The sequence below is a fragment of the Poecilia reticulata genome, linkage group LG7 (genome assembly GCF_000633615.1).
Source record: "Poecilia reticulata strain Guanapo linkage group LG7, Guppy_female_1.0+MT, whole genome shotgun sequence".
NCBI classification, from domain to species: Eukaryota; Metazoa; Chordata; class Actinopteri; order Cyprinodontiformes; family Poeciliidae; genus Poecilia; species Poecilia reticulata.
Window position 1 is genome coordinate 2,927,962 of NC_024337.1, and position 21,422 is coordinate 2,949,383.

A 21,422-nucleotide genomic window follows, 5' to 3' on the forward strand; every position below is an offset into this window, starting at 1 on the left:
TCTGAATTTCACCTGGAAGCCCGTTTACATTTTCTGTCTTAAGTTTGGCAAATTATATGACTGAGAGAATAAAAGTGTTTAAATATTAAATAAAATCTTTGAATTATTGTCAAAAGGTATGTTTAGATAAAGATGGCATTCGATAGATACCGCATAGACTGTTGGTGTGAATTTGTACCACTGATGAAGAACGGAACTTTTCAAGCAAGATCCAGGTAGGAACAAGTTATTAGGGAATTTGTTTCCACTGTTGCTTACTTTGAAATGTACAACCGGAAACTGCAACAAACAATTTTCATAATAAGGTGTATTCCCTATGCGCACACTGATGGATCAGTTTACCTCTCAAGACATATTAGACTACATTTAAGCTATCATTAAATAGTTTCTTAACATGCTTTTAAAACAACTGCCATAAAGAGAGAAGTTCATTTACAATTTATTTTGAAGTCTAAAAACAGGAAGCTAGGTAGAAGGTTGTAGTTTTGCGCTTGCGCAGAAAGATTGCTCTATTGTCTCGTCCGTATTTCTGTCTATGGTCACGTCGACATGGCGAGTCGAAAGTCTTTGCAGGCGAACAGAGCGAACGGAGACAAGTACTCTGTCCTGTTACCGACATACAACGAGAGAGAAAACCTTCCTCTGATCGTGTGGCTCTTGGTAAAATATTTCGGGGAAAGGTAAGTTGGTGGTACTCCTAATCTGCTCGGCTACTGCTAACTGCTGCTGCTGCCAGCGCTGAGCTGTCACTTAACCCGAGTTAACAAGTGGGTCAGGGCTGAAATAGAGGTGGAATATGGACTATGGATTATCAGAGATGTTAAAACTCTTTTAAAGTAGTTTATGATGTGAAAACTTTTGCAGTGTTTATTTTTGGGTAAGTTAAAAAAGAGCGACTTCACTGTGTCTTTTGTATTGAATGCCTGCACTGTTCAACAATGAGCTGTTTTCATTTACTAAACATCAGCGATATTGTAATTTATGTACGTTTAAACACAAGTTGCAGTGTAGTTTGGCTTTTGGTAAAGGTGAACTGGTAACGGTCTTCCTGATTGAGTCAGATACTTCTTTTTCAATTTTCTGAATGTCCAGTTTTGATATATTCTCTTTTTTCTGTTCAACTCTTAAGTCTGTAAACACATAAAATAGAAAGGTTCCTTGGAGTTGAGAGACGGCACTTTTGAATCAAACAGAAAATGAGGCCATCATTTATTTCTACAATTCATATATATATATATATATATATATAATATAAGCAAATAAAGACAAGGGGAAATTTTTCTGATGCATTCCAGTTTTCATAATCTTTAAAGTCTATAATCTGTTTAATACAAAACCACCATAACGTCTTTATCAAGGATAAGTGTTGGTGACCCCCTGACCCCCACAGACTTGGAATGATGCGTGGTTTTAGTTTTCATCAGTATAATAGGAGAAAAATAATTAAAATTATTAGAAGTTGACCTGTTATTCATCAGATAGAGCAGGGGTGTGAAAAATCAGTCCTCGAGGGCCGACATCCTGCATGTTTTAGTTTTCTCCCTGGTTTAGCACACCTGCATCAAATGATGGCTCATCAGAAGGCCTAAGGAGAACATTGACTTGCTGAGGAGGATTTTACTACCACTAGGGAGAGAACTAAAACATGCAGGATGCCGGCCCCCGAGGACCCACTTTGGACACCACTGAGATAGAGCAATTAAAGGAAAGCTGCTCTCATTTTCTATCAGAAGGGAACTTTTTATAGTTGACTGAAAAATCATTTCAGATCTAATTTTGCCTGGGGTAGGTTATGTAAGTACATATTAAAATATCTAAAAAATAAACCACGTTACAGAAAGTGTTTCACATGCTAGTCATTGGTCTGAGCTTTTCAAGAGAAACGTGGCGATTCAAAGACCAGCTAACTGATTTGTGTATTACTAGATTAAGCGCCTCATTTTTGTTTTTCAAGACTTGTTTTGTAGTCTGTGTGCCCAAACAAAACCAAAGAGCATTCAGGGGCAGCAATATTATTTTCAAGTTCAATTTCTTGCCTGAACTAGTTGTGCTTAGTGTCACTTGTATAACTGCTCTAACGAATGACATGCATCTTTTAATTTGTTCATCTTGCAGTGGCTACAATTATGAGATCATTGTCATTGACGACGGAAGCCCAGATGGGACACAGGAGGTTGCAGAACAGCTGCAGAAAATTTATGGAGATGACAAAATAGTGAGCTAAGAAGCATAAGTAATGTATACCTAAGTAATATACACCTTGAGGATGTATAAATTGGCATGAAAGATCAAATCATGTTCTGATTGCGTTTAATGCAGTTGTTCTTTGTTGCCAGTGTAAACGAATAACTTTAACTCAGTGCCACAGAAATGTGTATTAAAGATGACGAATAGCTGTTAGCAATTGCAGATAATGAATAAATCTTGTTGTTTTCCAGCTTCTGCGACCGAGAGCGAATAAACTAGGCCTTGGTAAGCTGTCAACATGCTGCGTTGACTCTCTCACCTTGATCATTTAATGACGGCGTCCTGTCTGCTTTTAAAGGCACGGCCTACATTCATGGCATGAAGCATGCTACTGGGAACTTCGTCATTATAATGGATGCAGATCTCTCCCACCATGTGAGTGGAAAATGTTTGGCATCTTTCCTGACCTCAAAGTGTCACGACTGTTTGTGTTTGGGGACAATTTTTTTAACTGTTACTACCCAAAACCTCCAAAAAAAAAATTGTATTATGTTGAACTTCATATTTCATGACTGTTGCTTTTGCTTTCAGCCGAAGTTTATCCCACAGTTTATCAAGTAAGTATATCTGAAACACTTAGGTTTTTATAAAGAGTATTATAAAGGGTGGATTTATTAGTAATAGAATATAAAGAAGTTCAAATGCACTATAAAAAGACATTAATTCAGACAGAATTTGTTCTGTTTTCAGGAAGTTTGACTAGTTCCATTTGCTAAATGAGTTATTATTATTATTATTGTCCTCTAAAGTCAGGAGTTTGAAGGCACAGTCATCTGCACAGAAATGTGCAAATACAAAAATTTTTTTGTATTCACATAGGAAAAAAATCTGTGTAATTAATTGACCGAAATAAACACGTTAGACCCGGCCATAATTTTAAGGTACTACAACTCGCTGCTTTGCTGTTTTACATAGTTGAAAACAGTCAAAAGAACAATAAGATATCAGGAGGAGAATTAGTCTAGTACAAGTTTCAGATGCATGGGAAGATCCAGTCATGGCACTGTTTAGGAAGGAGATGAGTTCTGTGTGTTAGAGGTGAAAAATCTGCACTTTAACCCCAGACCAAAAGCAAAGCACCTGGTGAAGATGCTGGTTGAGCGTCATTATCTGCCATGAAACAAAGACCAACATGAGTGAAAAGGTCACTGCAAGGAAGAAGCCGGTACTCTATAAAAAAAATAAATAAATAAATTCAAGTCACCCACCAATTGGGGGACAAAAACCTTCATTTTTGTGTCACAGACACAAACATCTGCTCTTCACAATATAGATGATATTGTCAGGAAAGGACGCTGAAACGTGGCAACTTCTCTGAACATTAACCAAGAAGCTAAAACTTAGGTCCAAATGCGACAACAAGTTTGGCTTAAGGGTAAAACTACCACAAAGTGCTAATCTCAGGTGTGCAGAGAATTTATGGACACAGCTGAAAATATGTGTGTGAGTGAGGCATCAATTCTGTCAGGAAGAGTGGATCGGAATTCCAGCAGGGCAGTTCCAGCAAATATCAAGGAGAGGTACATAAACATCTGAATTGAAGAAAACATTCCCCATCTTGACATCCTGACATTTAGCAAAAAGAAACTGACCTGAAGCAGGAAACGTTTGGTCTGACTTCATGTCTGCTCGTGTTCTTTTTATGTGGTGTATGTAAACTTCTGGTTCCTACTGTAGGTTAAATAGATGTTTTTTCTGGTTGACAGCAGGATGTTATATTTTTCTTGTGTTGGCCAGTTTACATTTTCATTTTCTTTTTTTTATCCAGAAAACAGAAGGAAGGTGATTATGATCTTGTGTCCGGCACTCGATACCTTGGCAGTGGAGGTGTGTACGGCTGGGACCTGCGCAGGAAACTCATCAGGTGACGCCTGCTCAGCAAGGTTGTTTTGTTTTTTGGGGGGTTTTTCTACAGCTGCACCGATATAAAGATTTTGGCCAATATTAATATGGCTGACAACTGATATTTGCCAATATTAGTTATATCTTTTGTTAATATCGGCCCAGTTTTTCTTATTGGATTGACATGTTACAAAACGACTAACATCGGCTGATACCGATGTTATTGCTGATATATAGTGTATTCCTTGTTTTGTTTTTTCTCAAGTTTACACCCGCCTATTTTAGCAGGAAGCTGAAACTGAGTGATTTATTTGTAAGCTTTCTTGTTTATTTCTCCCTCTTTCAGCCGGGGAGCCAACTTTTTGACCCAGGTGCTGTTGAGACCCGGCGCTTCAGACCTCACAGGAAGCTTCAGGTGGGTGGAGCAGGAAGTTGTCTTTTAAGCATAAGTAAAAGGCAACAGCTATCGTCTTCCTTTTTCTTTTCCAATGAAGAAGAAATTGGAGTGTTTCTTTTTCATTTTTCTTTTTTTTTTTTTGGTCTCTCCTGCATCAGGTTATACAAGAAGAAAGTGTTGGAGAGTCTGGTTGAGCGGTGTGTGTCCAAAGGCTACGTTTTTCAGATGGAGATGATCGTCCGAGCTAGGCAGCTCAACTACACAGTGGGAGAGGTGATCCAGCCTTAAGAGTTTTACTCAGCTCCGTTTGAAATGTTTTTCTTTCTGTATTTAGAGAGCCGACTGAAAATATTTGGTTCCTAAAACAGATATCTGAGGTTTAGCATCACCCGATACTGATCCGATACAGAAAAACAGCTGAATTGACTTAAAACTTTTCTTTTTTTTAGGCGGACTTAAATGTACTGAATTAAAAGTTGATTTGATAACACTGCATCAGTACAGCACGCTTAAATACAGCAATAGTGTCACAAGCTTGCAAAAACAACACGGCTTTAATTTGTTCATGTCAGCACAATGAGGAGCCAATGTAAATAATAAACTGAAACTCACGAAAGCAATAGGTTTACTAGCTTGGAGAAACATTTAAAAAATAAACTGCAACAAACCTTTCAAATGATTCAGAAAGCACAATTAGGAATTCTAAATATGATGTAAAATAAATAAAGCATGATGTCGCTCAGAGCGCAAAGCGTAGAATTAGATTGAAGAGATCTGCCCTTATGGATCGGGCATTGTCACTGATTCTCCATCTAGAATTTTTATCAATATAAAAATCGATATCGATATCTGTATCGATAGATATTATCTTCTACCCTGAAACTTGTCTTCAGCAGGAAATGAGGGATTTAATTAATTTTTCTACATTAAAAAGTGCCTTGGTTTAACTTGGACTGAGAATTAGAATTTAGCTCCCATCAGATTGACGCAGCGTTGAAGACGCTTCCACGATCATCACTATTTCGTAAAAAGTGACCGACTGTGACTCAGACTCATCTAAATAATACAGTGAACATTTTACAAAAAGTTTTACCATCTATTACAAACAATTCTATTTGGATTTTACCTTAATAATTCTCTTAATTGCTATGTCCTCTAACAAAATGTCTCCCTCTCTTTCCAAAACAAAGGTGCCCATCTCCTTTGTGGATCGGGTTTACGGGGAGTCCAAACTCGGAGGGAATGAGATTGTTTCGTTTGTGAAGGGGCTGCTCACGCTGTTCGCCACGACGTGATCAGCGACCTGCCTTCACCTGGCGTATCTTCAGTGTCCCAGCGGTCATAACGTGGCGTATCGTCGGACCAGAAAGCAGATGTCTGTCCATGTTAGGCATTAAACGCAAAACGAACCCTGAAGGAAGATGAAGCTTTACATTCCCATTTTCTCTCTCGAGTCTGATTTGGTGCGTCATCACTCCCATCACTGAATGTGAACCAAACCCAGATTTGTTTGTATAAAATAAACAGTTTGTATTCCTGCCACTGGTTTGTTATGCGAGTATCTTTTATTTTTAACATTTAATGATGTCATGATGCAAAGCTCTTGGGTTTTACTCCAAACACCCAAGCCTCTAAACGGTCTCTGACTCTGGATCAATCACATACACAGTCATTGGGAAGACTGCCATGGATACCCGTCACAAGCTGGGTGTTCACAGCATCTAGAAAGTGTCAAGATGAACCCGAGTCAACACTGCAGATGACCTAAAGACGGTTATCTAAGGAACCTGGGCTTCCATTACACTTGAAGAAATAAACCACAGGCTGGTAGCCTCTACGCCTCATTGACGCACTAATTCTTGCAAAAGGACCAAAGAATCAAGAACTGAGTGGATAAAAATGAACATGTTTCAGAGTCCTTATATTTCTGTTTAAAATATCATTTTATAGACCTTGTGGGTTCTCATTATCTGTGAGCATAATCATCTAGCTTAGAAGAAATAAACGTTAGGAATCTTTCACCCTATGAATCTGTAATATGAGTAACTTTGTGAATATAGAACCTTTACTCAATGTTTTTCAAATGTACTTACATCATCAGGCCAGTGCAGAGACCAATAAAGGGGCAGGTGCTCAAATAAAAAAAGGGCACATCTAACCGCATTCTAGGACAGAATATTAAAGCCACTCAGCTTTCAGAGTTTAATAAACAATGATAAATTACAAAATTGTGAGATATACAATCAAAGCTAACGAACATCATAACACTATGCCTATGTAAGATATTTTATTAGTAATTTATTTCTGCAGGTCTATTTTGTTATAGGAAAGTATTGCAATATTCAAACCCGCAATTTAGCAAGATATGTAAATCAGAGCTGGACCACCAGACATATTTTGTCTTTACAGAATTACACTATTAAAAATATAAATAAGGGCACAATGCAACCTTTTAGTGACTGTAATCTATAAAACAGAGCTGCCTGTTTGTTGCAGTGGAGATGAAGACGGTCCATTCAGGAAAGCAGAGCTGCATCAAACTGCAGAAAAAAGCAAAAAAAGGCAAAAATTGAATTGTTAATGCATGTCACCATGAGAAAAGTCTACCGAGTTTTGCTTAAAAAAAACTTTTTTAAACATTTAAATCACATTCGTCTCATGAAGTGCATTTTTTTTTGCAAAACAAACTTATTTTGCATGTCAGAAATATTTTCTTAATATTCTAAGTTTTTGTTGGAGTCAAAGTTTTGCTTGTGATTCTCACATGACGTCTTGAGCAGGACATAAAATCACAACAAAAGATTTCTGATGTGTGCAAATAAAAGTTTATGTTTGGCAAATAACTTTAAGTTCACAAGACAAAAATTAGTTATTTAATTTAAAAAAGTTTTTTAAACAAAACGATTTGTTTTTTAAAAAAGAAATCATTACAATTCCAAAAGTTTTGATTACAATTATATTTTACTTAACTGAGGTTTGAATAATTGAATAATTGGGAAAACAAATTTAACTTCATACTCTGCGAACCAGACCCTAAACTTAAAGTCTGGATTGAGTTTTTTCCCATTCATTAATATCACACATTATATCTATCTTGGTAGTTCAGGGTGAGTTATTTTTTATTCTAAATGAATATCCTTGTTGGACTTTTATTTAAGTGTTATTCTCCTTCAAGATACATTTACCTAACGCTGGAATAAATGAAATGTACATTATGCAGCAAAGGAAATTAGAAGATTGGACATATATTCATTATGGAGATGATCGGTTTTGGACGGGCGGTGTGCCCCTATTGCATAATAAATACTAAAGAATGACTGATATCATTAACGGTACAGGGAAGACGCTTTTTAGTAGCTTTGCTAGCAAAGCCGTTAGCTAGCAGCTAGCTAATAGCACAACAACAGCCTAATATCTGTATGATAAAAATAATGAATCGATGTATAAGAACAGTTTCTCCTCACCTGGCTGTCTCCTCCCGCTCAGTAGTTCTTCAGAGAAAGGCAGACGCAGAGGCCTGTCAGTGTCTGTTGTATTTCATTAYCTCTCTGCTTAAACCGCGACTCCGAGCTGAAGCAGAAACGATACTTCAACGTTTTCCGTCATCTGACAAGAAGCAAGTTACTCCACTTTATTCACCAAAAACGTTTTTTTTGTATTCACCAAAAACTGTTCTGTAATCTGGAACGTTCGCTACGTTGAGCTCCAGTTAGCCACCTTATCTCACTGCGCGAGAGGCAACTGCGTCATGCCTCACGGGCAAAAGGTCAAAGGTAACAAGGTGACCGGAGGGCTTATTATGTTGTACAAAAAAATAATAAAAATAATTTTAGTACATGTTATGTGTCAGAAGAGGGCTTAGAAAATACTAATACAAAAAAATAAAATAAAAATTTACCAAAAGGGCACTTTGGGGCAAGGAGCAAAAAGGGCAGGTGCTCAAGCCCCCCCACCCCCCTCTGCACGTGCCTGCTTACATCTATTTATTTGCCATTCATTAATCCAACTTTACATTCATATTTTTTCCATCCATCTGTTCTTCCATACATTAATCCTGTCTGTCCATCCCATTGGATGAATGAAATGTATGGATGTCATTCCATCCATCCATATATTCCATTTACAGCATATCTGTCTTCCAACGGCTGTTTTTTTTATTATTATTAAACATTTTTGAGCAATTGTACAGAATCATGCATGTACACACAAAAGATATATCAGGTTGTGCATGTTTAAGGCACACATAAAAATATAAGATGAAAACAATATGGCTGATGTTAAACCAAACAAAAGGCCACTAGTTCCCATCAAATAAGTTCAGTTAGTCAAGTAACTAGTCGGATTCTACTAACTAGGAAGCAACGGAATCTACAGCGCCATCTAGTGTTGGCCCGACCTCGACCTACGTGCTGAGGCACTGTGTACATCCGACTCTCCGCAGGGAGTAGTACATAGAAGGACGCCCGCTGTCGGAGGGTTCAGGTAACTGCTGCGGGGGTTGTTTACCCCGTTGAGTCCAACACAGACGCAAAATAAACAGTCGAAGAAGAAAGACTGGGGGATTATCTTTGAGCAGATATTTGCTTAATTGGCCAAACTGACTGACAAACCAATCAGGAGTTTTAATGAGATGATTTTTTAGGAGGACCTTACAACGAGATAATTTATGCTGATAAGGTACATGTCACTTCCGCTTCTTTTATTTGCGCCATTTTGGATTGGGCAGTTTGCGGGCTGGCTGTGTATTGTCCGTCTGAAGAGAATGGGCAAAGCAATTCTCACTACCGGGGAAGTATAGGCACAGTTAAAGGTGATTTTCTATTTCGGGAGTAAAACAGCTAACATGTGTCCGCCCTCAGCGCTCCGCGGAACTGCCCTATTGGTTGTCCGGTGAAGCTCGGAGCGCTCTCCGTTTCCGCTCTCTGGCTAGAGGAGGCAGGATAGCCGCGGTTTGGTAAGGGACCATCGGGCTTGGGGAGGGAAGACCGACGGCCGATGATCCTCCTCGGAAGACACCTGGGAGGACACAGCTGTGCGCGCTAGAGTGTGAAGACACGGCCTCGGTCAGCCTGAGGTGACACGGTTCGCTCACACGGGAGTCCTGGATGTGAAAGCAGGTAAACCTGGGTGTCATAACGCCGGGAGAGCACCCGCAAATAGCTGGCCGTTAACCGTGCTCTACCTGCGGGGATGTGATGTGAAGGGTGGCGGTGGGACCCTGGCTATTGTGGGGGTTTTTTAATGTTATTTTCGTGTCTGTTAGGCTCATCGCAACTCGAATACCCGTTAGCTTGTTTGTAATAGATTAGTCGGGTTGAAGCAAGGCGTTGAATTGTGAGGAATTAGTTTTAAGCAGCCCATGTTGTTGGGAGCTAGCTTAGCATGCTAGCTGAGCGCGGTGTGCCCCCTATTCTTTGTCAGCTGCAGCAGCAGCTCCTTGCCCATCTCGATCTTACCAGATGTTTTATTGTTTTAAAAAAAAAAAATGGACAAAAATGAATCCGAGCCGTACCGATTTAAACTGTTTGTTTTTGAACACTCAATCTGTTACTGACTACAATAGTTGTTTGCGTTTGAGCCCCTTCGAATGTGATCAGAGTTCAGCCAGGTGACAGTGGGGTTGTACTGACACCAGGTGTTGGATCGGGACGGGGTGAGGAGCCCAAAAACAAACCCTCACCTTCATCGGAATACATTAGACAGGTTTGCAGCCATGTGGTAAATCCCAATCTCGCATTACCGTGGATGTTATGTGAAGTGCCTCCCTCCTTCCCTAATTAAGCATCCAGACATTGAGGAAGTGCAAACCTGATCTACGTGGACCAGGTGATCACATCCTGGGAGTTTAATGCCATTGAAGGCTAATGTTTCTTTCCCCTCTAGCTCCACCGCAGAACGGGAAGCCTGTTTTCCTCCAGCAGCCTCCTCCTGTGTTTCCTCTTCCTTCTCTCCCTCTCTTCTCTCCTACCCCCTCCTCTCCTTGGCTCCCCCTCCCTCCCTCTCATCTATCTCACCCTCTTCCCTTTTTTGTCCCCTCCACCCTCCCTTTCCTCTCTGCCAGTCTCTCTGACCTCCCTGCCTCCCCCTTTTCCTCTCATCTCTCCCCTTTGCAAGCCTTCCACACCCCTCCTCCTCCTCCTCTCTCTCCCAACTCACCCTCCCTCTTTCCAAGTCTCTCTCCCTCTCACTCCTTCTGTCCCTCCTCTTCCTCCCATCCAACATCTCTCCCTCCCCTCCCCCCAACCCTCCTCTGCTGCAGACATATTGTAGGGGCTGCTGCTAACTCAATAGGAGGCGCCATTCTGTGATGGTGCTGCGAGGAAGGGAGGAAAAAAGGGGGCCAGGCAGTGTAAGGGAGGCTTACATAATGGGAGTCCTCTGCAGCGCCATCTAACATCTGAGGGAGGGATGAAGGATTAAAAAAATAAATAAAAATCAGGGAGTCAGAGCGGGTAGAAGTCTGTGTCTAGTACCAGGAACTGTTTTGTGGGAGGACGTTAGCTGGAGCACAGCGGGGGGGCCCATGTGTTCACTGTGATTGTTTGGCGTCACATTGCTTTGATATTGTGAAGAAGGTGACCTTTGACCCTTGCTGCACAAGAGTTTTGATTTGAAAAGAAGATCTAATAGTGGGCAACAGAGATTTAAAGTGTTATCAAAATATTTTGTGTTACTATGGTGATAACGATATACTGATGCAAACAATTTATTGCTTTTGGTTTAGCTAACCATACAAACACTAATACTACTTTGAAAAACAAGCATTTGACATATGGTTCTGTAGGACTCATGAATATGTATGATTCGTTTCACTAAACTGCAGTAAGTTCAAAAAAAAATTTTTTTTTTGATATTTTGTATGCTGGGACAAGCAACCCTCCCGCCCTCCTCTGGGGATCAATAAAGTATTTTCTTATATAATAAGGTTTTCTATACGGTAAAAAAAAACTGATAAATATTGGTCAATATCAATAACTATTGATTCGTTTTTTTGTTGTGAAAATCTGAATTAATATCAAACTGGCGACATGATCTTTCCCCTTTTATCCAATTTTCTCTGGTGGCAGAACTTTTTGAAAGATCAATTAAAAATCATAAACAGTTTAATTCACTCCTTCATAGGGCTCCTATGAATTAATGTGATCCCTTTTAAATTAATAGGAGTTCCTATTAATGAAGCACAGATGTGTTGGGATTGCGGATGAGCCGACACAAATGTGTGGGCCGATGCTGATTAATTCCGGTATGAAGGTAACGTACCATCTACCAAGACAAACCATCTTTGGGAACATGAACACTACCTGTGTGTACCATGTTTGTAGTCCGGTGAACCGTGGTAGGACCCGATGTTTGTTTCTGCAGTTCAGAACTGTTCTCATACAGCATAACACCTGCAAAAGCTTGCAAAATGTTTTTCTTGTTTGGACGATGTTCAGATCTGGCTTTGGATTTGTCGTACTGAGCTCTGTGGTGCCGCCTCGTTTGGGGGTTTAAAGAGTCGCCCTCACCATGATTATCAGTGGGTAGAAGATGTTTTTCTACGTTTCACCTTTTGATTCACGTCAATCTCAGTGTGAAACAAACAAACAAACAAACAAAAAATCTGTCTCATCTAAACCAAAGCAAACAGTTCTGAAGAAATGCACAACTCCTGATCCAAACCAACCAATCATAGACAGGAGGAGGGGTTTAATGCTGTCAATCCATCTGGGGTACACGCTGCTAAATGTGCTGGTAGCCTAGAAACAACTTGCCGTTCCAGGAACACAGTTCATAAACTGTCATCAGTGGCCATGCTAAATAGGCTTAGCATTCCTAGCAGACTCCATCAGGAAGAAACAGTTTTTTGCATATATTTACCAGGGCTGGCGGTAGATTGGTCAGCATCTGTAGTTCAGTAATACTCAGACGTTCTGAGTCATTCCTCGTTTCTTTAATTCTGCTCATAAGAAGCTAAAGATTAGCGTAAACTTTAATGTGGTTCTCTGAATAATTCAGAAGTTTTTCTTTATACACTGAAGGATCTACTATGTAGAAGCTTTAAAAATGAACTGAAACAAGGTGATGATAAAAGCATGTTAGGCCTTTAATTTCATCTCCAGAAAATTAACAGTGTATAAAGATGATGTCTTTAAATAGAGAGGAAAAAGAATCCTCACGCACGCCCAGAGAGATGCATCATCCTTCAGTTCACCTGCTACTGTATGTCAATTTTTTTAAGCTAACAGTCCTTTGAGCTACTTTATGTCTGTCAAACAGTTTAAGTTTTTGATTTCCCCTCCCCTGTGATTTACCAAAGAACTTACAATAGCTTGTCTGTGTAACGGGTCACCTGCAGCAGAGTGATCAAAGTCCAACTAAAAGTTTTTTTTTTGTTTTTTTTTTACCAAAACAATCTCTTTGATTGACCAGCCTTTCTAATTGAGTCAGTGGTAAGTGAATTAATAAAGGAATATTTGCAAAAACTGTCTGGCAAAAGAAAATAATAAATGAAATAACAGAATAACTACACACGTTCATATGAGAAACCTAGAAAATCATTTAAAAAGATTGCAAGAAGCTGTTGTTCATGTGAAGAAGGGAACCTTCTGGACTTTTGAACACTACAGTCTCTCCTGTGTGATTAACAAACAGGAGATCAGGAATTCTGAATTGCATCTAGTCAATTGAGATGATAAATTTAGGAATTTTTCAGATCTGTTCATTTTTCACAGCGCTTTGTCTCCATGGAAACCGATGCTCTTGACACAACCTGCTCTGAAGTTAGTTTGGTTTCTCAGCAATGCCATTCTCTTATGTACCTGGCATCCCAACAGCAGCGTGTAGAGTATTCTCAAATATTATCTAAGAGGTTGGGACTGAAACTTTGAAGCCTGTAAAGCCTCTGGAGAGCCTTAATTCACTGAATCGTACAATACAAAATGTCAGACTGGTTGACTTGGAGATGAAAAAGTTGGCTGTATAAAATAACAACTTGTAATCAAGCACAACAAACATCCACTTGCTAAAAGGTTGTTAAATGTTGCTCATCTTACAAGGCAATTTCAGCAGAACGATGCATTTTATCCAATACAAATTCACTTTTTACATCAGACTGTCTGATGTAAAAGACATCAGACAGTCTTTTAGTCATATGTACATATAGTTTTCTCGTATTTTGCGATATTGTGATAACAATAAAAACTATTGCGTCGTTTTTAGGTAATTGTATGACTGTGACTGAGTCACAGTAATTATAGTCCCACAGATACAAATAATGCTCTTAAAAAAACATTCCCATTTGCTATATGCTTCTTTTAGGACACAAAAAACATGTGATTTGTCAGTAAACTGCACATGGCAGCTGTTCTTTCAAGTGCATTAATATTTATTGATGCTTTTATGAGAAAATAGTAAAATGATCAATCCTGACAAAAGCAGCTTTGAAGTTTTAAACATCATTAATAAGTGACAACAATAAATCAAAATTCTTTATAAGAAATGTATCTTGTTAAATAGGCCTGTCACAATAACACATTTTACTGGACGATAAGTTATTGCAGTAAACGATAATGTTTTGAGACCATTTCCAAGTAAGGGCATAGCAATGCAGAAACATATTCTGAAAAATGAATAACTAGTGAGCATTTGACACTGGAACTGGAAGACATCTTGAATATCCGAAACAAATAAAACTACTGAAATAACAAACAAAATTAATTATGAAGTTTCAGTATACCAAATTGTCGTTCAAAAAAAAGCCAGCTAGTTGAGACCAAAGCACCAACCAGACTGAAGACTTCTGTCATCCAGCTTTTGATGGAAAGAGAGAAAAGAGAAATGCAAAATCCTGCAGTAGAAATAGTTGAGCTTGTTTTAATTAATCACGCGATTAATTGATTAATGCTTATTGCGACAAGCCTAACGATGAACAATACGATAAATATCCACACTTATTGAAGGCATGTTGTGTTTGTTCGCCCCCTCTGTTCAGGCGGGCAGAATGTTCCAGCTCCCAGTCAATAACCTCACCAGCCTACGGAAAGCCAGGAGAAATGTCAAGAAAGTCCTGGGAGATATCGGCCTGGAGTTCTGCAGAGATCACCTACAGGTGAGCACGCTCCAAGTATACACTGTTAATAATTAGCCTTTTCCTTCATGGCTATGTCTACAGTAGATTGCAGTAGTCCTTTTATAAATTACCACATAACATTTATTTTTGGGGGGTTTGCATTCATAATATGGCATATACTGAGTTTTATGCACTCAAGAATTGAGATTTCTGTGCATGAAGTAAGGCTTCTGCTGCAGAGCTTCTGGCACTGCAGCATGAATTAAGATGATGTATCCTCATTTAAATCTACAAACAAGCACACACTGCTCTGATTACCCACGATGACTCTGTATTCCCATTCTAATTATATTTCACTTAATGTATAAAAGAGGAAAAAAAGATGCTCTCTGCATTCAATAATTCATAAATTTTTTATTTCATTAAAGCTGGAGGATTTACACTTCCTACATGCTAGTACTTGTCTGTATATATATATATATATATATATATATATATATATATATATATATGCTCAAAAAAATAAAGGGAACACTTCAGTGTTCACTTAAATGTTAAAGTGTTCCCTTTTATTTTTTTGAGCAGTGTATATAGTCTCATTGTAACTGAAAACCTTAGTATAAACCTGACAGCAGATGGCCTAAATTAGTGCACAGTTGTGGAGTGGAAGGAAAATGATGCATGATGGTTTTCAAAATGTCCAAAAGATAAATCTGAAAAGTGTGGCACACATGTCAGTTCAGCCTCTTTTGCGCTAAAGCAAACTAAGTGAAATCCAGTCCATCCATGTGTGATTTAATCTCATTGTAACTCCAGCTGTTCTGTAAAAGCCTCTAAAGGTTTGTTACAGAATAATAATGAGCAATCAGCAGTAGATGGAAAGAATGGAGCGAAATAACGTTGTGAATTTTAAAGCAGTGATGGGTTATTAAACAGTATCCCAAGCAAGGAGAGTGTTATGAAGACATGATCACCATAGTCGTTTTGAGTGGTGCACCAATAAATCCGCCATGATTTCCTTCATTTTGGGAGATTGGCTGATGCTTGCATGTGAAGTCTATCTTATCTATCTCGGTAAAGGTCTGACAATCAACTGCTATTCCTTTTGCTGTGCCATGACAGAGGGCTAACTGACACATTGGGTCACACGGTTAACAATAGTCACCCAATACTGCCAATATACTTAGCAACTTTGTTATATTTAGCGACTTTTCAGACATTGTAACTGTTATATCCTGCCATCTATTGCTTAAAAGCAGTCCCTTTGGATTGAGATGTGTAGCACACACTGATATATTGTTCAGATCTACCATGAATATGTATTAATCTGTCTTTTATTTGTTAGGACTATAAAGATTTTAACCCTCCTGAGGTGTATATTAAGCACACAACCTGGGAAGATGTGTGTATGTGGGAACCATCCCATACCAAAGTCCAGGTGGGTGATTCATGCAAATGAAACATGAAAATGTTTTTGCCATATGTGGCTTCTATACTGTGATTTTTCATTTCTTCTATTCACATAATTGTTGTTTTTTTTACTTATCTGCATCACCAGGACTACAGATCCAAACCTTTTTGCTGCTCTGGCTGCTTATTTTCATCCAAGTATTTCTCAGCATACAAGAGCCACTTCCGCAACGTCCACAGCGAGGACTTTGAGAACAACATTCTGCTCAATTGTCCCTACTGCACTTTCAATGGCAACAAGAAGACCCTGGAAACACACATTAAACTCTTCCACATGCCTAATAACAGCTTGCGGCAGGGGCCCGGTGCCGTGGCAGCAGCAGGAGCTGGTGGGATCATGATGAAGGATGGCTTACTGAAGAGGACGGTGGATAATGTGGAGCAGGCGGTGTACTACTGCAAGAAGTGCACCTACAGGGACCCTTTGTACAATGTGGTGCGAAAGCACATCTACCGGGAACACTTTCAACAAGTGGCCCATCCTTACATCGTAAAGCCAGGAGAGAAAACAAACAGTCACAACGGTGGCACAACGGAGAGCAATACAACGCATGGTGGTAACGCAAACCAAATTCACTGCAAGAAGTGTCTATTTGTTCCGCGGACCTACGAAGCGTTGGTCCAACACGTCATCGAGGACCACGAGAGGATCGGCTATCAGGTCACGGCCATGATCGGCCACACCAGTGTGATAGTCCCTCGACCAAAACCGCTCGTTATGTTCCCGGCCAAAACTCAAGGAGACAAGACCATAATCGGGATGGGCCCCAAAGGAGCAGTGATGGCCACGCCGAGGTCTTCTGCGTCCCAACAGCTTAGTCGAGCCGCCGCTGCTGCTGTCGCAGCATCTAAGGCTGCCTTTAACTCCCACAGTTTTCTAACTGGACTAAAACATGACTCTTTGGGGTTAAAGGCAGGCAGCGTGCAGCCTTTCTCTCTGGGCAACCATCACGTTAGAGGAACTTTGCCGGGAAACGCTCAGGTGTCTGTGCCACAGCAGTCGCATGCAGCAAAGCAGCTCATCTCCGCCAATAGTCTGCGGAGCCCGCTGGTGGCTGGCGCTTCTTCCTCTCTTAAATCCAACCCATTGGGCTCACGTGTTCAGGCAGCCGCCACCACGGTAGCGGCTGTCACAGCAAAGAAAGGTGGCTCCTCAGTTCTCGGCACATCCTACACCCAGAAGTGGAAGATCTGCACCATCTGCAACGAGCTGTTCCCAGAGAACGTCTACAGTGCTCACTTTGAGAAGGAGCACAAAGCAGAGAAGGTGCCTGCTGTGGCCAACTACATCATGAAGATTCACAACTTCACCAGCAAGTGTCTGTACTGCAACCGCTATCTCCCCAGTGACACGCTGTTGAACCACATGCTGATCCACGGCCTGTCCTGCCCGTACTGTCGGGCAACATTCAATGACGTGGAGAAAATGGTTGCGCACATGCGGCTATCGCACCCTGAGGAAAAAGTTGGACCTCGCACCGACTCTCCACTGACTTTTGACCTCACTCTGCAGCAGGGAAACCCCAAAAACGTTCAGTTGATTGTCACTACATATAACATGAGGGATGCACCCGAAGAGTCGGTTGCATTTCATGCCCAGAACAGCACCTCCTCCATCTCGTCAAACCTCTCTGCTTCTCTTCTAGGGGGGAAGAGGTTGATGCCTCAGCAGCCATCTAAAACGTCATCGGGCCTCTCAGACATTCCTCAAATCAAGAGCGCCCCGCAAGCTTCCGTACCTTACAAGAGAGATGTCGGAAAGACTCTGTGCCCTCTCTGCTTCTCCATCCTCAAGGGCCCGATCTCAGATTCGTTGGCCCACCATCTAAGAGAGCGGCACCAGGTGATTCAGACCGTTCATCCTGTAGAAAAGAAGCTGACCTATAAATGCATTCACTGCTTGGGGGTTTATACAAGTAACATGACTGCGTCTACCATCACGCTCCACTTAGTACACTGTCGAGGTGTGGGGAAGTCGCAGAACGGACAAGACACCAGGGTCGCCCAGTCTTCTCGCGTCAGCCAGTCTCAGAGCAGCGCACTGAAACGGCCTGGCTTCGATAGCTCTGACACCATCTCACCGAAGCGAAGGAGGCCGGGACCTCCCGGTCAAAGGGCACACCCTCGGGACCTCAATGGTCCGTCTTACTTTGAAGAAAATCCAAACGAACCTGTAGTCCTTGCTCTTGACCCCAAAGGCCAGGAAAGTAAGTCGTACGAGTCCAGGAAAGCATTTCTGACGCAATATTTCAATTGTGCGCCATACCCTACCCAACGAGAGGTGGGCAAGCTGGCATCTAGTCTCTGGCTGTGGAGGTCGGACGTCTCCGGACATTTTGTCGGCACAAGAAGAAAGTGCATACAGGAGTGTGAAAGCCAGCGGCCCAGTGTGTTGCTGGGATTCAGCATGCACGACCTCAGCAAGCTTCGTCACGACCTGGAGTTTGACGCGGAGGACGCTTACGAAGGCAAACACGGCAAGCAGCGGACTTCCAGGACACGCATGGGGGTATCGGAACAGGCTCTCCAGAGACACAGGGAACTCGTGGCTGCCAACGGTGGAGTTGAGCAGCCGCAGGAGGGAGAGTTGGCGGGGAAGGAGGAAGGTTTGCTTCCCAAACCAAGTACTGTCAGCAGAGACCAAACCAAGACAATCAGCAGCACCTTACCACAGAAAATGCCTCTAGACCTCTCTGAGCCCATCTCCATAGACTCTGAAAGTGACGAGGAAGAGCAGCAGAGGAATGACAAGAAACCAGGGGCAGCAGCACATATCCATAGTAACCAGCAGTTTACAGGATCTAAAGAGAGACTGGAGACAAGGACAGACATCAAAACAGTTTCAGATCTGGATGACATGTCTGATGATGACGATGAAGATGAGGATGATGACGACGACGACGATGATGACGAAGACGATGAAGGGGAACATGTAGAGAATGGTTTTTGCGCTACTGAGAACTCAGGAAGAGACAGTCTGCCCATTATTATCCCCAAGTTTGTACCGTCGTCCGCTAGAAACCAGAGAGATGGAGCCCAGCTGGGCAAACAGCAGTCCTGACTGCGTCAGTCAGTCTGAGAAGATCACACCAATAAATCTGCCTCACCTGAAGTAAATGATAGCTTCTCTGAGTTTCAGGGGTGAAGCAAATGGGACAAATAAATAAATTTAAAAAAGCCATCTATTGATGTTAGAAAGTAGGATTCAGCAAGCAGTTAAAATCTACAGGAGACACGCAAAGATGGGAAAGTTACACCAAACAAAAATGGGAAGTTTTTGCCTTCTATATTCTTTATTTCTTTGAGATAATAAAGTTACTAACATTGCTTTAGCCACTGAGCTCCTCAGTATTCCTGAAGCGATGTTTGGGGGTAAAACCTTTAGAAACTGACCATATAATTCACCATTTTTCATGTAGGCATACTAAGATAGGTAGTGTAAATTTGTACAGTCTTTTAAACATGTTTGAACAGACGTCGCTGTACATGTATCCTTAAATATCACCTCTGTGTACGGTAGCCTCATGTTCTCCATTGCTATGCTTAAAAACTAGGTGTTGCTTTTGTGGATTGGTATTTTCATGTTTATTTTTTAACTAAATTAATTGGGTTTTTTTGCCAAATATATATAAATATAAATGAACTGAACATTTTCTTTTATTGTAACTCTATTTTATTTTTTTAATTATTTGGCAACATTGCTCTTTATATTTCTGTTGGCATAAAGGATCATTTTATCCATTTTTGGCATCTATTGCTCATTATCTTTGACTATACTGTGCTTGTTTTCTATTTTCTCAGTCAAAAATTGACCCACAAGACTGGAAAGTAACCAGGAAACTGGCTAGAAAGCTTCTGGTTTTGCTTCCAAAGGACATTATTGTGTTCACCATGTGTTCTCTGAATTGTGTGTATTTTATGTTTATTTTATTTTTCACCTAAGCATTTATGAACAATAAAGTGCTGTAATTGTGACTTTACAGGGCCGGATGCTTTACCAGACCCTTGGTTTAAGGTTTAAGAAATGACTTGTGCTTGGTGTACATTTTTTTAACATTTTCCTGAAAATTGGAGCTAAAATAAGTCTGGAAAGCTGCAAAATTCAGGTTAGTGGAATATAGCTCCGCTAAGGTGAAACCTAAGCAATCCGCTAACCCTAAGCTAAGGGGTGGCGAAGTACAGTCAGCGGGAGGTACCATCCTGCAGCTTTCAGATGCAGAGATAGCTGAGATGACCATAGAAGAAACTTTGTTTTTGATTATTTGTAGATTTGAATCATTCCCTTGTTTAAGACCACCAGTTTTAAAGTGTCTCTTCTTTCAAGTTCAGGATGCCATTCAGTATGCTGAGGTTTTCAGGGCCGTAGAAGAAATGGACCCACAACATCAGATCCCACACTGTGGTAAACAGTGGGCGTGATGTTTCAACCTATAATATAGCTGACAATATACTAACGTTTCTAAGCCTGTAACATTTTGCCGATAGTGGAATAAGTTATGTTGGCCAGTTATTGCTGTAGCAGTAAAAAATATATATGCTGGAAATATATATGTCTAGCTTAAAAGTTGAATGGTTTGAAAATACTTTAAAATAATAGGTACATTTTAAATATTTAGCTATTATGCAAATTCACATGCCGACAACCGGAAGTGGACAGTCAAAATAAAAGCTGCGAACCTTAACTCCTGCTGCCGATGAGCTAGCGCGGCCACTGTTGTAGTAGATTTATTGTAACACCTGCATTGCCGTTAAAATGGCCCATCTCATGTTTTTAGCTAAAATGTTGTACGTGTTGAGAGGAAAAGAAAAATAAATTAACATAAAAAGGTGACCTGAAGCAACATCTGAATCTAATCAGGCGTACCAGTAGAAGGTTCCAAGACTACGTTTTTATTTTGGTGGTCCTATCGGCAAGTGAATCTACATATTCAGCTCTAAGCTAAATATTTAACTTCAAATATTTAGCTCAGAGTTAAGTATATAGTTTGAAGCTAAATGTTTAACTTGCTAACTAAATATTATAATATGACTTTGAAAATGAATCCAATTTTTTTTCTCTTATGACAAACTAAATAACCCAAATTATTGTTAATTTCTAATTGAGTAAATTTACAAACGGCATCTCTATGACTTCCTACGCAGGAGTTGTCTCTTTTAAAGATAATCCGATATTGACCAACAATATTTTTGTTCTTGTTACAATAATAGCTCTATAATCGTTGTCACAGTTTTCACAAGTGCCTAATCGGAAAACTCCGTACTGACAAGGATTTTAAAATAAGACAGACGTCATTAATTTACTAATGGTCATAAAAAACAGGAATATATATATATATTAAAATTGTAGCCATTGGCAATCCAATATTAGATGAAGGGGCAACAATTACATAAAAATTGTTAAATTTTCTTTTTCAA

The 21,422-nt window shown here is 40.3% G+C and overlaps 2 protein-coding genes across 2 annotated transcripts; both read left to right on the plus strand.

The window, feature by feature from the left end:
• Positions 1-490: 490 nt before the first annotated feature.
• dpm1 (dolichyl-phosphate mannosyltransferase subunit 1, catalytic) lies at positions 491-6,028 on the plus strand. Its single transcript, XM_008412813.1, has 9 exons — positions 491-680; positions 2,116-2,215; positions 2,439-2,472; positions 2,546-2,622; positions 2,779-2,804; positions 4,016-4,111; positions 4,436-4,504; positions 4,645-4,759; positions 5,677-6,028. Exons 1-9 carry the CDS (start codon positions 550-552, stop codon positions 5,779-5,781), a joined length of 753 nt encoding a protein of 250 aa, XP_008411035.1. The 5' UTR covers positions 491-549; the 3' UTR covers positions 5,782-6,028.
• A 3,152-nt stretch (positions 6,029-9,180) lies between these two features.
• adnpb (activity-dependent neuroprotector homeobox b) lies at positions 9,181-19,188 on the plus strand. The gene is made up of 4 exons (XM_008412814.2): positions 9,181-9,603; positions 14,460-14,576; positions 15,883-15,975; positions 16,096-19,188. Exons 2-4 carry the CDS (start codon positions 14,469-14,471, stop codon positions 19,066-19,068), a joined length of 3,174 nt encoding a protein of 1,057 aa, XP_008411036.1. The 5' UTR covers positions 9,181-9,603; positions 14,460-14,468; the 3' UTR covers positions 19,069-19,188.
• The last annotated feature ends 2,234 nt before the right edge of the window (positions 19,189-21,422 follow it).

Coding starts and splice junctions, on each gene's coding strand:
- dpm1 (XM_008412813.1), top strand. CDS start 550: ATGGCGAGTCGAAAGTCTTTGCAGGCGAACAGAGCGAACGGAGACAAG. Junction 2,473..2,545: donor AGCGAATAAACTAGGCCTTG/GTAAGCTGTCAA, acceptor CTGCTTTTAAAG/GCACGGCCTACATTCATGGC. Junction 2,805..4,015: donor TTTATCCCACAGTTTATCAA/GTAAGTATATCT, acceptor TTTTTTATCCAG/AAAACAGAAGGAAGGTGATT.
- adnpb (XM_008412814.2), top strand. CDS start 14,469: ATGTTCCAGCTCCCAGTCAATAACCTCACCAGCCTACGGAAAGCCAGG. Junction 14,577..15,882: donor TCTGCAGAGATCACCTACAG/GTGAGCACGCTC, acceptor TTTATTTGTTAG/GACTATAAAGATTTTAACCC. Junction 15,976..16,095: donor CATCCCATACCAAAGTCCAG/GTGGGTGATTCA, acceptor CTGCATCACCAG/GACTACAGATCCAAACCTTT.